General features: G+C 41.2%; 2 protein-coding genes across 6 annotated transcripts in view; one reads left to right on the top strand and one right to left on the bottom strand.

The window, feature by feature from the left end:
* Positions 1-16,899, top strand: part of RNF13 (ring finger protein 13) — a 217,034-nt gene that overhangs the window by 234 nt on the left and 199,901 nt on the right. The gene's annotated exons all lie outside the window — the stretch shown is intronic.
* The window catches only part of ANKUB1 (ankyrin repeat and ubiquitin domain containing 1), a 48,410-nt gene continuing 31,526 nt past the window's right edge, over positions 16-16,899 (bottom strand). The window contains exons 5-7 of one of the 5 annotated variants that reach the window (XR_014262908.1): positions 14,980-15,912; positions 12,786-12,876; positions 12,349-12,431 (exon numbers count right to left, since the gene is read on the bottom strand). Coding sequence is in view for 4 of the 5 variants with exons in the window: in XM_082459581.1 (XP_082315707.1) it covers positions 5,700-5,829; positions 14,980-15,912 (1,063 nt within the window). In the remaining variant the exon portion in view is untranslated. The other 4 variants (XM_082459581.1, XM_082459578.1, XM_082459580.1 and 1 more) reach the window with 4 other exon arrangements.

The raw sequence follows: 16,899 nt of genomic DNA on the forward strand, positions 1-16,899 counted from the left end.
GTTGGTAACAAGTTCTGTGAGTGATTAGAAATTAGGATAAAAACAATGAGGAGGAGGAAGACGACAACCACGCTTGTCTTTATTTTTGTGTTGGGGGCAGTGTGAGAATTTGGTTCCTTTACCAACTCGCTCTTCTCACCTGTTGTGGTTCAAATATAAGAGACTACAGAATGGCTAATTGATAGTCTTCAAATCTCACTGTCTTGGTGGGAGAAAGCATGGGGGAAAAGAGAGAGAGAGACAGAGAGAGACTTCACATCTATGGTGGTTATATCTAGGGATATAGATAGAAAGCTATCTATACGCCAAGCTTTCTATACTCCGAGTCTCCTGACCAGAAGCGAAAACTGGAAAAGTTTTTCAGCTCTGCTCTCTGTGTCTACCTCATCCCTTACAATCTGACTGAAACTGAAATTGTTTCCCATACTGGGGCACAGAAAGGCAGGTCTTTAAACTTGTCAGTTAAGTCTTGAAGCAGCATTTGCAGAGAGAGCCCAATTCTTACTTAGACTATGTTGCAGATCAGCAAAAATGGCATTTTCTGAAGAAAGTTTTATACATACATTATTGAGAAAATGTCCATTATATATAGGGAATAAGGAATGCCGAAATGAATTTACAAATAGGTGTAATATTATGCCAATATAAAATAGCATTTCTTCCCTGTGATCTCAGGGACTGAACTGGGAGTGAAGGCGGGGGCGGGGCAGGGGTGAAGGTAGGAAATAAGGATTAACAGAATGGGGTGGTCAAAAAGCCAAGTTATAGCTGGAGGAACCAGCCTGGGAGTTAAAACTTCCTAGGATAATGTACAGAGTGACTTTCTGTTCCCAAATGTTATGTAGTTGTTTAGAGGTAACTACCTGAGTCAAAAGTCAAAAGTCTAGATTCCAGATCTGGCTCTGACACTCACTACCTGTAGGGCCTCCAACAAGTTATTCTTATATGTTATAAATTTAACCTCTTCATTTGTAAAATGGGTATTTTAATGATGACTGTCCTCCTGTGCCATGCAGGGCTGCTATGATGCTCAGATGAATTAATAAATTCATATTAAGAAATTGATTTTGATGATCAAATTAAACAATAAATTAGCATTAACAAATGATTTGTTAACTGAAACATTTATATTTTATAGGAGCAGATTTTGTGTGCACAGGTCATTGAGAATTCCATGAGCATGATCATCCTAAAATCCATTCATTTAATATAACAAATATCTATAGAGCAATGACTCAAAGCTCAAGCATATGCTATGCCTTGGCAACTTAGAGATGAATAAAACACTGTCCTTGCCTTCTAGGAGATGATAGTAAAGTAAAGGAGACAGTCAAGTAATTTGAATACAGTGTGATGAGTGGTAATACCCGAGGAAGGAACAAAATGACCTGGAGCAAAGAGAAGGTGACACTTAACTTTAATTTAAATAAGATTCAGGTTTAGAATAAATGTCCCATGGTATCCTGTCTATGCTAATAATAATGCTTTACAACTGTATAATATTATAGGAAAATAAGATCTTAATGTCACTTCATGCTGTCTTACTAGGGCTAAAGTGAAGAAAAGATAAATACTCTGTAGTTTTTCAGTTGATTCTGGCAAGGAACCAGGCTTCATATCAATTGTCCTCTCACATTTTCTCCTTATCATCCTCCACCTCCTTTTTTTCCCTTCATATTTCACCATATTTCTTTCTTCTTCATAGACACTCCTGCCCCAGAATCTTTGCACCAGGCATCTCCTTGGTGATGTTTTCAATGATACATAAAATAGTATCGTCTCTTGCAAGGAATCTCAGTTCAATTCAGCAGGAAGCATGGTGACACCCATCACTCACATGAATTGCCCTCTCATGAGTCTGAGGCTGCCGTCAAATGCATGAATTAGCTCCTGAATTTTTTTTTCATTATTTTAGTTAACTTTTTCAACTGGATGATAAAATGCATACAGAAAAGGATACAAGTTTTAAAAAAAATACTTCTTGTTGAATTTTCTCCAGTTGAACACATCTATTAACCCAGATCAAGAAATAGAATGGTACCAGTACCCCAGGACCTTTGCTGTGCCCTCTTCCAGTCCGTGTCCGCTCTTGCTGTCTCTACAATGAGCTAATACCTATATACATGCTGCCTTACAACATCTCTTTGGTATCACCTTTGTGTTTTCTTTTGTATTAACCTTCTATGTGCCCCAACCCCATAATATCAAACTAGAAACCTAAAGTTATTTTTTTAAATGAGATTTAGATTTTAGGTGCTTCTGACTATTGTAACAGAATCTATCTTAAAAATCTTCCTAGCAAATAGCATCCAAAATATGCCATATTTAAGAAAACAATAAGTGATTTGTAAGACCTCTACACTAAAAACTAAAAATCATTGATGAGAGAAATCATGGAAGACTTAAATGGGGACATATACTATGGATAGAGAAATGTATCGTGGGCTGTAATATTCACTATTATTAACATGTCAGTTGTGACCAATCAAAATCCCAACAGGCTTTTTTATAGAGAATGGCAGGTTTATTTTAAAAATCTACTTGGAAGTTCAAAGGACTGAGAATAGCCAAAACAAAGTAGGAAAAAGGACAAAGTTATTCATACTACCTGATTTCAAGGCCCACAATAAAACTATAGTAATTAAGACAGTGTGGTTTTAGTGTAAGGAAAAATAAATAGGCCAATGGAATGGAATAGAGAGTCTGGAAATAGATCCATACATATATTGTAAATTGATTTTTGACAAAGGTACCAAGGTATTCAATGAGGGGAAGGAACTTTCAACAACTTGTACTAGAACAATTTGATAAACTTATGGAAAAGAATTCTGACTCTCACCTCACATCACACACACAAAAATAATTAAGGATGGATTATAGACCTAACATAAGAGCTAAAACTGTGAAACTTCTAGAAGAAAACAAGAATATCTTCATGAATTTGGGGTAGGCAGAGATTTCTTAGAGAGGAAGCAGAAAGCATGAACCATAAAAGAAAAAAATGATAAACTGTACTTCATTAGAGTTAAAAACTTTCATTATCAAAAGACACCATTAATAAAATGGAAAAGAGAGCCACAGATTGGGAAAATATATTTGCAATACATGTATCTGACAAAGAACTTACAGGACTTCCCCGGTGGTGCAGTGGTTAAGAATCCGCCTGCCAACGCAGGGGACACGGGTTCGAGCCCTGGTCCAGGAAGATCCCACATGCCGTGGAGCAACTAAGCCCATGCGCCACAACTACTGAAGCCTGCACTCTAGAGCCCAACTACTGAGCCCAAGTGCAGCCAAAAATAAACCAACTTGTATCATGAGTATATTGAAATCTCTGATAAACCAATAATTAAAAGATAAACAACACAATTTTTAAAATTTATTTATTTATTTTTGGCTGCATTGGGTCTTCCTTGCTGCGCACGGCTTTCTGTAGTTGGGGTGAGTGGGGGCCACTCTTCGTTTCAGCGTGCAGGCTTCTCATTGCGGTGGCTTCTCTTGTTGCAGAGCATGGGCTCTAGGTGCGTGGGCTTCAGTAGTTGTGGCACATGGGCTCAGTAGTTGTGGCGCACGGGCTTAGTTGCTTCGCGGCATGTGGGATCTTCCTGGACCAGGGCTCAAACCCGCGTCCCCTGCATTGGCAGGCAGATTCTTAGCCACTGCACCACCAGGAAAGCACCACAATTTTTTAAACGGACAAAAAACTTGAGTTGACACTTCACAAAAGAAAATGTACAAATGGCCAATAAGCACACACAAAGCATTCAATATTATTAGTTCTTAAGGAAATGCAAATTAAAACCATGAAATGTCATTTCAAACCCACTAGAATAACTAAAAATCAAAAGTACTAATAACACCAAATTTTGGTGGGTCTGTGAAGCAACCAGAATACTTGTATATTGTTAGTGGAAGTGTAAAACTGTAATACCACTTTGGAGAACTGTTAGGTAGTTTCTTATAATGTTAAATGTACATTTAGTCTATTACCTAACAGTTCCACACCTAGGTTTTTGCCCAAAAGAAAGGAAAGCATATGTCCAGAAAAAGACCTTTACAGTAATGTTTAAAGCAGCTTTGTTCACAATATCACAAAACTGGAGGCAACCCAAAGGTACATACATTTGAATGAATTATGGTGTGCCTACACAATGGAATACTACTCAATAGTGAAAAAAGATCTACGGAAGACTTGTATGGAGGACGTACAGATATTGGAGTTATTAGACCTGGACTCTAAAATAACTTGAATAATATGTCCAAAACATTAGATGACAGATAAAGTATTTAATCAGAGAAGTAGAAACTGTCAAGAAATTAACAAATTAGAAAGCAAATATACAATATAAAGAATAAACAAAAGATTCGTTGTAGAAAACTAGTAAAATTGGCAAAATCATTACAAGACTGACTATTCATGGCAAAAATAAAATAGAGAGGGCAAAAGATACAAATATCAGGAATGAAAAAAGGGATATTACTACATAGAGAAAAAAGAAAACAATGTACTACTAATACATACAACAATGTAAATGAGTCTCAAAAGATTAAGTTGAGCAAAATAACCCAGACATAAAAGTAAACAACTATATGATTCCTTTAATTGGGAAATGTTATGCATGGAGGTAGAAATCAGAATAGCAGGAATTCCTGGTGGCGCAGTGGTTACGAATCCGCCTGCCAATACAGGGGACACGGGTTCAAGCCCTGGTCCTGGAAGATCCCACATGCTGCAAAGCAACTAAGCCCATGCACTGCAAGTACTGAGCCTGCGCTCTAGAAACGGTGAGCCACAACTACTGAGCTCACGTGCCACAACTACTGAAGCCCACGTGCCTAGAATCTGTGCTCCACAACAAGAGAAGGCACCGCGATGAGAAGCCCGTGCACCACAGCGAAGAGTAGCCCCCGCTCTCTGCAACTAGAGAAAGCCCGCGCACAGCAACGAAGACCCAATGCAGCCAGAAATAAATAAAATAAATAAATTTATTAAAAAAATAAAAAGAAATTAGAATAGCAGGTGTCTATATGGATTAAGATAGATAGGAGCCTGAAGGAACTTTCTGGGGTAATAGAAGTGTTCACATCTTGATTGCTGTTAGTTACACAAATGTATACATTTGTTAAAGCCGTTGATTTAAGATCTTTGCAATTTACTGTATGAAAGCTCTACCTCAATTTTTAAAAATTAGTAGTAAGCAGTGTTTTAGCAGAAATTCAAAAGATGTCTGAGGCCAGTATTAGACTTAGATGGTATTTATAACTCTCCTAGGGACTTGCCCTATATAGAATTTTTTTAAATTAATTTTTTACTATGTACTACATTCATGTGGTTTAAAAAACAAAAAGTATTTTAAAAAAATCTCAGGAAAGCAAAAAAAGAGAAAGTAAACATTCTTGCTCATGTCCTTGTTTCCCACCTGCCCAGTTGCCCTACCCTGTTGGCAACTACTATTCTTAGTTTCTTATGAATTCTTCCTCAGACACTTTATGCAAGAACAAATGCCCTAAATTTTCACTCTGCGTGATGGAGTCCAAGAAAACATGGTGTTAAACATTAAATAACCTGTTGATAGTCGTGTAGCGTCAGAACTGTTATTAGAAGTTCCAGCATTAGAACTGTTATTAGGAATGTTAGTATTAGAACTAGAAGTTCTATTTGACCAGGTCTTCACCCAAACTGGGGTTGTCATGACTTTTCAAAGCAAAATTTCCGGAGGATTTTCACACGCTGTCAGGCCTCCTTGGGTAGTCAGGTTAGAAATGCTCTTTTTCGCTAGGACTCTTGCTATTCCTAACTGCTGAAGCCATCGTTTCTCTTTAAAGGCACTGTAAGAAAACAGGACATAATTTATAAGGAGGTCCATTCTTGTCCCCATTTATAGCTAAAATGATGGAAATCTTTAGGTTGGTTTTGTAGCTGTGGCTAATTATCTTGTCATATGAGGAGGTAAAATAGGAAAGAGGAATCTTTCTAAAACCAGTTCCTTGTGAAACAGTGGGAATGATATTTTCCCAAGGCAATACCGGAAGCTTAGCACCCACAGCTAGAAATAGAAAGCCACTCAATGTCATAGAATTCTCTGGGTTGAAACTTTATCTTTTTTTTTTTGGCTGCGCTGCACAGCTTGTGGGATCTTAGTTCCCTGACCAGGGATTGAACCCTGGCCACGGTAGTGAAAGCCCAGAATCCTAACCACTAGGCCATCAGGGAACTCCCAAACCTTTTTCTAACTATTCCCCCAGGCATCCCTATACATACTGACCTATTCTCCCTCTCCTTCTTTCCCACCACAAATACATTTTTTCATTGATAAGATATTAGATATTTTGATAGCCTTTAACTGAAATGCAATGAAACAACGTTTTGTGATAGTTATTCTCTGGCTGTATACTAACAAAGACATAAATTTGAATATGATTGCTCCTACTTTGTAGGATGTGAATGTGATTTACTACAGAGGGGTTTTACATTTCCTTGAATGTTGGGGTCCTCTGAGATTTTATCCTTTGTCCTCGTCTCTCTCTGCACCCTCACCGGGAGGCTTTATTTACTAATTGCTTCAACTCCCATATTCATGACTCCCAAATCACAACCTTTCTGAAAAGATGCATATCTGCAATTATCAAATAAAATCATTTGATAATTGGACATCCCACAGACACTTCCAATTTCCATGTCTTTTATCTTCTTCCTAAACTTGTCCCTTTCAGTATCCTTGTTCTAACACAATAATGTTGCTCTTCTCACCATCTCCAAAGCCAGAAACAAAGCTCATTCCTCCTCTGCCCACCGCTAAGCCCAATTAGTGATGACATTTTGTAGATTATTCCTTGGAAATATCTGTCATGTTTGGCCTTTCCCCTCTTCCCTAACTACTACTGTTCCAGTCCTGGTCTTTATTGCCTCTTGTTTCTCTTATTGCAAAGTCTCCTAACCCTATTGTAGTCCTTCCACACCCTTAGTATTACTTATTTCCAGTGACTCTTCTACACATCTCCACCAGATTTGTCTTCAAAAATAAACAAAAACTGATTATGTGATTTGTTTGATAAAAAAGAACTTCTGTGATCTTCCTACCTACTTCCTCCCCCATGGAAAAATATAAGAAGCAAACTGTCCACTTGGACCCACAAAATGCCTCTCAATGTAGGTGTAATTTACCTTGCCAGTCTCATCTCCAGCCAGTTCCTCCCTATCCCCTAAAATGCCTTTTGCAAATCCACTTACTTTCCTGAAAACTAAATTTCTTTCTTACCCTTTCACAAAACAGTGTCTCAGACCATGTAGCCACCTTTACCTGGCTCCTTGTTCTGACCGCCACCCCTTTCGTGTGGAAAGTCTCATAGATTTAAAGGGCTTTCACTCAATCTATTAGGAGCAACCTTGCGTAAAAGTACCTTAGTATTTCAGACATTTGAACCAGATCCAACTCTGGCTGATTCATCTTTAATCTTCTGGATTAACTCCTTGCTTTACCTCAATGACTGTGTCTCCTTGGGCCCTCTAAATGGGGTTAACTCATCAACGCTGTCAGTATATTCAAGTCCTATGCCATAAGGAAATAACTCAGACACCTTTAGCCTTTCTCCGTATCCCACCCGAATTGATTTAAAGTCCTCTCTCTCCCTTTCTGTTGCATATCTAGCTCCTCCCTAAGCTTAGTGCTTGTCTTAATTCTCTCCCTGGCATTTGAACTATGGCTTTTCTGTGTTTATTCAAAAACTGTTTATTGAGCACTTACTATATGTTGTTAAAAAACAAAATTCAACTGAGTAAATTTGAACATATAATTTGCTTTATTCAACGATTCATGAGTCAGCCAGCATCCCATGTGGGAAACAGAAAGGAGCTCCGAAGAGCTGAATAATATGGGAGACTTTTATAGGTAGAAGGGGTCAGGGACAAGGAAAGAGCCATTACCTCATCTTTCTTTGGGGGATGGCAGGGTTTTATCAGATAGATTACCTTACTACTGCTGACCAGGAAATTCCAGATTGACTGTTTTAAGACTAGGAGAGAGGTTGACATTGCAATTAGGTTAGGTATTAAGTCTTGGTTTGCTGATGTGGGGCTTAGCACAAGGGACTCCATTTAGGGCCTATTGTCTCTTTTTTTAACAATACCAAGCACTGTTCTATGTGCTGAAGAAACAAAGAGTGAACAAAACACACAAGGTCCCTGCCTTCATGGAACTTAGATTCTAGTGGGGAGGCAAATACACAAATAGAAGGCTAATATAATACTGTGATGGCTCTGTGAATAAAAACAAGACAGGGTTGGCAGGAGGGGGTACAGGCCGGCACCTCCCAGGTCAGTTTTTTCTCTAACAGCCTCTGCCTCTTTGCTAGCCCAGACCCCCCTGAATGTGTGAAAGCGGCCTACCTTAGGCATTTTGTCCTTGAGTCATCATTTTCTGGGTTCCTGGAACTTACCCAGGAAAGCCAAATGTGGTTACATCAGTCTGGCATGCAGACAACAAGCATACTCATAAACAGGGTTGCCTTGCTACAGCATCATTTTGCTTCCATCAACTGGGCTCTCGCTTGGACTCTGTGAACACTAGGCCCTGCTGCAAATATGTCTGTAAGCTGCTGGGAAGACCTGGGATTTCCTACAGCTGCCCATATCTCTCTAAAGAGCACTATGGTCAGTGCTGCTTCAGCAGTGGCTGGGAGTCTCTGTGAGCCCAGAACCTCACCCCTGCTTTGATTATCTCCAAAGACAAGAGTCCTTGCATCCACCCTGCCCCCCATTCCTTATCATGTGCAATCTACCGCCACATCCTATCAATTTCTTTCTTATGTTTGTCTCCAACCCATCTACTTCTCTCCATGACTCCTATAGTGCAATCTCCCACCATCTCCGCCCTGGACTCCTGCAGTTGCCTCCTATCTGGACTTCCAGAATCCATTCTAGTTCTCCTACACTGAAGCCAAAGTGGTCTTAAAAAATCCAAAGCTGATCAGGTCAAACGGTTCAATGCTCTCTCCTTGTTTTTAGGGTAAAATAGCCCAGGTCTTCTTATGGAGCCCTGCCCACCTCTCCATGTTTGTCTTGTACCTCTCTTCTCTCCCTTTGCTCTAGCGTATCTTCCTATTTCATAACTTCCCCGTAAGCTCCAGCCACAAGGCCTCTGCGCAAGCTCTTTCCTCTACCTGGAGCGCTGCATTCTTCCTTCCCATCCTTCAGATCTCAGCTCAGACATTTTCTTAGGGAGGTCAAGGTCTATGTCAGACTTCCATAGAACCTGTCTCTCCAAGTTCCTCTCCTTCATAGCACTTTCCCCAGTTAGCCTGTGTGATAATGCCCATCATACCAACTAAACGGTTTGCTTCGCAAAGACCAGGACTGTATCTGTGTTTGCTCTTTACTGAATAGGGTGACCAACTGTCCTGATTTGCCCAGGCCTGAGGGATTTCTCAGGAAACAAAACTTTCAGTGCTAAAACTAGGAAAGTTACCACCATATCTCCAGCTCAATAAATGTTGGTTGAATGAGTAACCATTAGTAACCACTCACTGGGCCATCAGCCCAACCACCTAACTGAATCTCAGTGTTTCTTTTCAGCGTAGAAGTCCCAGCTTAGGGAGGAAAGAATGGTATAACTATATCCACCTCTCCCTGGCTTCTATGCATTCATTAAACACCTATTTATTGAGCCCTTACTGTATGCCAGACGCTGTGCTAAAGATATAAAAGTGAACAGAGGAAACAAGGTTCTTGCCCACCTGAATGGGTCATGGATTCAAGATCCTCAACTGGAGGGCAAGGCCTGGGCATGCAGTACTGGACAAGCTAGGCTGGGAGGCTGAACCCTCAGGTTTCAGTCAACTCTGTGACTTGTGTAAGCTGAAGGTCCAGCTCATGTCTCCCTTTGCTGTTCTTGTGGGCTCTCTCATCAAAGCAGAACTGAGGAGATGATGTGATGCAACTGGTCTCCTAAACCCAGTGCTCAGAAATGCACAAGAATGGTGCCCTGCTCAATGCCTGTGCTTTCCTAGGGCTCACATACTCATCTATGCAAAATGGCAGGCTTGCCAGTAAAGGGAGGTCAGCAGAGCCTTAGCCCCTGCTTCCATTGTACCCCAACACCTTATGAAGGGGGCGGGGTTGGGGGAGAGACAGGGAGAGGGAGAGGGTAGTTTATATCCCTGAGGAATCAAAGAGAGAAAATACCTGCCCCATATCCATTACAAGGTAAACTTGGAAAGTACAGGGCAAGCCTTTTTCTACAAGGGCCAGCAACTGAATTGTACCAAACTGTTTTGGGGCAGGGGTACTACTGGCAGTTTCTTCTCAGGGAAGGGTGACTTATAACACAGTAGCACACAAACTGACCCTAAGAGACTTTGTCAGGTCCTCTCCTTCACTCCTTCACTACAAATCCCTCTGAGCCTTGGCCCCTCCTAGCTGTAGATATGTAATTCACTCAAAAGTAGCCTCTCATACTGTATAGATGGGTATAATTTGCTACAACCTTTCAGGAAGTTAACTTAGTATGTATATGTCCTTTGAATAAGCAGTTTCACTTCAGTGAAAGTGTCCTATAGAAATACTTCCATAAATGATTAAGTATTACACATTAAAGGATATATTGCACCACTGTTATCATGGTGAAAAATGGAAACAACTTGAATGTAAATCAAGAGAGGACTGGTTAAATAACTTATTATACATGGACACAGTGGAATACTAGGCAGCCATTAAAAAGGACAAGGTAGTTCCTTCTCCCTAGCATAGAAAGATTTGACAGTTATGTCTAAGAGATATATATTTGGGAACATAAATGCAGTAAAATCCCTTTTAGGATGAAAAGGGCATGCACATATACATATCTCACATACATATATTGAGATACATGGAAAAGTTCTAGGAGGCTACAAATAGTAATAATGATGCCTTCTGGGGAGACGGATGGGATTCATGAGAAGGGAGAGGAGTGGGGCTGGAGGATGGATGGAGACTTTCATGTTTACTTTATACATTCCCATGTTGTTCGGATGCTTCCCAGAAAGCACATATTACTGTATTTTCTAATTAAAATTCTTTAAAAAAAAATATTTATTTATTTATTTGGTTGCATGGGGTCTCCGTTGTGGCAGGCGGGCTCCTTAGTTGCAGCACCTGGGCTCCTTAGTTGCGGCAGGTGGGCTACTTACTTGTGGCTCCAGGGCTCCTTAGTTGTGGCTTGCAGGCTCCTTAGTTGTGGCATGTGAACTCTTAGTTGTGGCATGCATGTGGGATCTAGTTCTCCAACCAGGGATCGAACCTGGGCCCCCTGCACTGGGAGTGCGGAGTCTCATCCACTACGCCACCAGGGAAGTCCCTTAAAATTCTTTTTTTAAGGGAAAATATTACGTTGCCCAGCTTTCTGCTCTGCACCAACACTGCCTTCAGGCCAAACAGACTTCTGCTCCGCCTCCTCATTTGTTTTCATCTCCCTTCAGACTCTCCTTTGCTCCTGCAATCCCCAACAAATAGAGCACTTATCAAAAGGAGTTTGGGGAGGAGTTACTTCTATATCAAGAGTGGGGCTCAGGGGCATGACCAGGCCAAGCAGGCTTATTCCCTGTATTCACCTTCCAAGGCTGAGGCAAACACCCTCATCAACCACAGTGGTTTAAACTGTTGGCAAGGGTCCCCTGCCCCATCCTTGGTACTTTTTATCAAAGCGAAACAAAACAGAACAACACAGAGAGCTCTACTTTTATCAGGAGCATGGGAGCCCGTCAGAGTCACCACTGGGGACTATCATCTATTCTCAGTGCACTCAGGACACTGAACCTTCTGGACCAATCCTCCATATTTGAATCTTTACTAAGCTGGACTTCCAAGTTGCAGCAACCTCACTGGAATCAGACAATAAGCAGTAAGGAAGACAGTTTTCTAGACACACCTTGGAAATATTCTTTGATCTGTATAAAGCTGACACCATCTTCTGGGGGATGAGACTCAGTCTGGCCTGAGTTACTGTCATCTCCACACCAGCCACGTGCACCAACCCAGACCCACATTAGCACTGCATCTGAGCTAACTGCAGCAATACTCTCTTTGAGTCAACCCTCACAGGTATATTTTCGTGAATCTAAAGGTGGAGTTCCAGCAAGTGCTCTCACATGACACCAGATGAGATGTCCGGGGTCCTGGTTTGGGAGGTCACCCTTCCCACACAATCAGCAACATCCGATGGATCCGCCCTGACCCAATTCCCCCAGGTTAGCACCAGGAAGGATTAGTTAGGTTCCTCCCCATCTCCTGGCTATGATACTACCTTGATGACGGTGGACCCAGCCTTCAAGATAGCGCATGTCCACTGCTCACGTTTTGGCACAAGAGCTGTACTGGTCCTTTAGTGGTAAGTGCTCAGACCACCTAGCTGCCTGGCTTGACTGGTGACCTCAGGTGGACATGGGTGCTTTCATGACTCCTATGAGGGGACAATGAGCCAGGTCAGAAAGAGCCGTGCAGGCGCACGAGGCGTGCAGGTCCCCCCATCCCTCCACAGCCCAGCAGCAGAGGGACGTGGGACAGATCCTGGGATAGATGCAGTGGAAAGGGGAGAAAAACAGATGGGAAGGCAGTAGAGAATACAAATAGAGGGAAGAGAAAAGTATTGGGAAAAGAGAAACAATATGGTTGGAAAGACTTGCTAGGAGTAACTTTGCCAGAGGAAGTGAACAATCAGACTGACCACCCCTGCTCCTGTGAGCAAACCCGTGCCCCCTGCAGTGGAAGCATGGAGTCCTAGCCACTGGACCGCCAGAGAATTCCCTGCACTAACCTCTTTCTTGAATGAAATGTTTTCCCCAGCAAGTCCCTTCTCAACCTTGAAATTGCTTCCCCTTGATAACTCCAATCCTTACGAAGTGTACCTGCAAAAACAGCACACTAGTGTAACCTCTTGGGAAAACTGTGTGGAAGTGTTTACTAAAGCTAACCCTATGACCTAGCAATTCCATTCCTAGGTGTAGAGTCAAGTGAAATGAATGCAAATGTCCACCAAACCTCACATACAAGAATAATCATACAGTGTTATTCAAAATAGCCCCAAATTAGTTACAACTCAAATGCCCGTCAATAGGAGATTGGATAGAGATGTGGAATACTACATAGAAATGGAATGCTATACAGAAATAAGAAGAATCAATACATGCAAAAACATGAATGAATCTCATAGACGATTTGTTGCACAAAAAAGCCAGACATGAAAGATACATAACATATGGTGCCCTTTATATGAAAAGTCAAGAAGGGGCAAAACTAATCTCATTGATAAAGATCAGAATAATGGTTATACCTGGGAGGGGTCATTGACTGGCAAGGAGCATGAAGGAACTTTCTGGGGGTGCTAGAAATATTTTGCAATTGATCTGAGTGGTTGTTACATGGATGTATAAAAATATAAAATGCAGGGACTTCCCTGGTGGCGCAGTGGTTAAGACTCCACGCTCCCAATGCAGGTGACCCAGGTTCGATCCCAGATCCGGGAACTAGATCTCACGTGCATGCTACAACTAAGAGTTCACGTGTCACAACTAAGGAGCCCACGTGCCCAACTACGGAGCTGGCGAGCTACAACTGCAGAGTCAGCCTGCTCAACTAAGACCTGATGCAACCAAATAAATAAAAAATAAATAAATTAAAAAAATAATATTCAAAAAGCCATACATGTGAGATTAGTGCTTTTTATGCATTTAACTCTATATATCACAACTCAGTTACCCCCCAAGAAAGCACTACACACAATAGACACTGGCAGCCTTTCACCCAAAACCACATACGTTCCCACCTTAACCACAGATACTTATGCACATTTCCATTCTGCCTAGCACTGCACTGGGCCATAATAAGCATTTTTTTGGATGTTTAAAAGTAAAGTCATTTTTAATGTGCATCTTTTGGTAAAACTGATCAGTATTTCCTTATGTTTACAGGCTGATTTTAAGATGGAGTATACAATTTTTTCAATTAATAATTTTCTGGTCTTTTTCTATAATTTTAGATTATCTTTTTATACATTCTAGTCAGAGATACCTCACAAATTACAAAGATTGAAGCTGTTAAGCAGTTTCTTCATCTTTTCTCAACCTCATCATGCTGTACGCTGAAGTTTGCGTTTTATAGCTCAAATTATTCTCACCACTAGGTGGCAACAACCTAACTGAAATAAAGTAGATCTGAAATAAAGACCAATACAGAAAGGCAACTAAAACAATCTAGCCTTATTTTTTCTTTCCTTCTCATTATATCGAGTAAGGGGAAAAACCATTCGTAAATCTATATTTTCACTGTAATACTGGCACCCAATAATACCTCATAAGTATTTATCTTGAGATCTAATCAGAGTTGCGTTTTCAGTGAAATCTGATGACCAATATATAAAATTTTATTTTATGAAATGAATGTGCCCAAAAAGTCCACTTCCAACACACTTGTTTATGTCTTTAAATGTGATAATGGATTACTTTTTAAACTTACCTTAAATATTAATATCAATTCTATCACCCTATCCAGTATAGCTCTCCCCCGGCCTGTATTTCTTGTCTATAAGTCAACTGAAGTCTTTATGATTCAGTTTGTCATTAAATTGTTCTTTTCTTTCCTTCCACTTTCATTACCATCCAGGCTTCCATGACACTTTTGATGTCTCCCAGATTTCAAGGTTCCCCCTTATCCCTTTAATTATAATTAACAATTTCTTTTACTTTAAAAAAAAAAAAGCAAGGGACTTTGTTAATTGATACAACTCCTTTCTTCCTGAAAATTTGGCGAGTAGAATACTACATGGATTGGCCAGTAAAATCAGTTCATTTTGTCCTAGAACAAGGCTAGGTCCTTGAAGCTGGGTACTGATGCACAGGAACAACCTGTGTCATACTACATGGCATGGTAGTGTAATGGCTTCATGGACCATTCCTCCCCTAGACCTGCCCTATTAAAGGTTTGTCCTTGTTTGTTTGAAGAGAAAACCTTACCTGGCCACAGCTAAGTAGTAGATGGTATTCTCCCTTGGACTCCTCCCACTGTGCTCTGAGAAAGACGCAAAGGAGGATCTGAGTAAAAAGTTGGCACTGGGCGTTGCATAGTAAAAAGATGGGTGTGAATAGCTCACTCTTGAAACTGGAGGGAGGGGGACTTGGGGGAGATATGTATTTTTTATGAGCTTTTCTTTTTTCCCAGCTGTGGCAGTAACTTCTTTCCGATTTTGTTGTTTTTGTAATTCAAAGGACGTATTTGCATCTACCAGCGGAGGAAATTTGAATGTTTGTTCTCTTGTGTCCTGCTGTGAAATTGCCAAAGGATTGACACGTTTCCTGCTTACAGTTTGCTCCCTGAGAGGCGGTAGTTTGCCCACAGTGCCTTGTGAGTCCTTGTTCTCAGCCTTATGCCAGCTCTTGGAGGTCATTTTGGGTTTGGTGAAACCATCCACCATCACAATGTCTCCAACTTTTGCTCCAAAGACCCTTGCTCCGCAAAGCTGGCTTTTATTAAAGTTGTGACTCTGAGCTCTGAGTACCCATTGTTTTATTTTAATATAAATCCTCATGGGGACTGAGATTTTCAGAAAAGAAACAGTGGACCACATTTTACTCAGTAAATATAATACGCAGTCTTTATGCTTGTGTTTGGACGCAATGGTAAGGGGAGTTTGTCCCGCTGCGTTTTTGCATTCCAGGCACAGCACGCTGCAGTTGACAAAAGCCTTCAGAATCAACAGTTGGCCCGCTTCTGCGGCTGCATGAATGGGGCATTTAGAGACATCTGCGTGAAGGGCTTCCTGGCACCAAGCTCGGTAGGGGTGCACACCGACCATCTCGTGGGGCCGCACACCCTGCTTCAGGGCCCATTCAGTGAGCTCAGTGTGCCCATAAAAGGCGGCGATGTACAGGGCAACCCTTTTCTGATACCTGAATGAATGAAACAAGCGAGAGGGGGGCTGTTTAGTAAGTCAGCAGACAGGCGAAGGTAGTTACACTAAATACCCACAAAACATTCTAGTTAAAATATTTATTTCTTCCTAACTTTTACCTTCCTAACTTTTAAAAATATTTTCAGAAACGGCCTATAGTAATACACAGGTTAAACTGCACAGGTCCTGCTTATACACATTTGTCCTATTGTGTACATATAAATAATTCAAATTGGTTTCCTTGGAGCAGTTTTTTCCTTATGAAAATCTAATGCTCAAGATAAATATCAAGCTTTATATTCACTGGGAAAGCATAGGAAGAGATTCAGTACATTTTAGAAATTTGAATGCTTTGTATGTTTGTTTGCTTTGTCTTTTCTAACAGTCATTATTCTCTGGCTTCTCAAAATCTCTACTGCTATTCTGATCGAAACCTCTAGGTTGCCCCCCACCAGCATGACCACCAGTGCCACAGTCTCCTAACTGGTCTCCCACCTCCTCTTATCCCCCTACGGGCTTTTCCTCATACAGTGCTTAGCAATCTTTTTATTCCATACGTTGGAGGTGGCCTATGCTCTCTTCCAAACCCTCTAGTAGCTTCCGGCTGCAATTGAAATTCTAACTCCTCATCTTGGCCTTCAGGGCACCTGTCACCCGGACCCTGCCCCAGCTCCTGCCTCACATCCCACCACTCCGCTTCTCTTTCACTGAACTATAGCCACGCTGGCCTTCCTGCCACCCCTATCCTTCCAATACCCCATCAGGCACAAACTGAACGATGGGTAAAGACTATTCAGAGAAATAAGAATTAGGGAGGCAAAGCTAGACAGGGTTCCATCAGGTTTTGTCCAGGATTTACTTGGGCAAGGCTCTCTGTGACCCCATGGTAGAGATGGAGGCCAGCTAGCCTGGTATCATCCAAAATCTGCATACAACTAACTCTCCTGTCTCTGACTACATGCTCACCACACCGTAATTTTCATGT

The sequence above is a fragment of the Balaenoptera physalus genome (genome assembly GCF_965194825.1).
Source record: "Balaenoptera physalus genome assembly, chromosome: 4".
Classification (NCBI taxonomy): domain Eukaryota; kingdom Metazoa; phylum Chordata; class Mammalia; order Artiodactyla; family Balaenopteridae; genus Balaenoptera; species Balaenoptera physalus.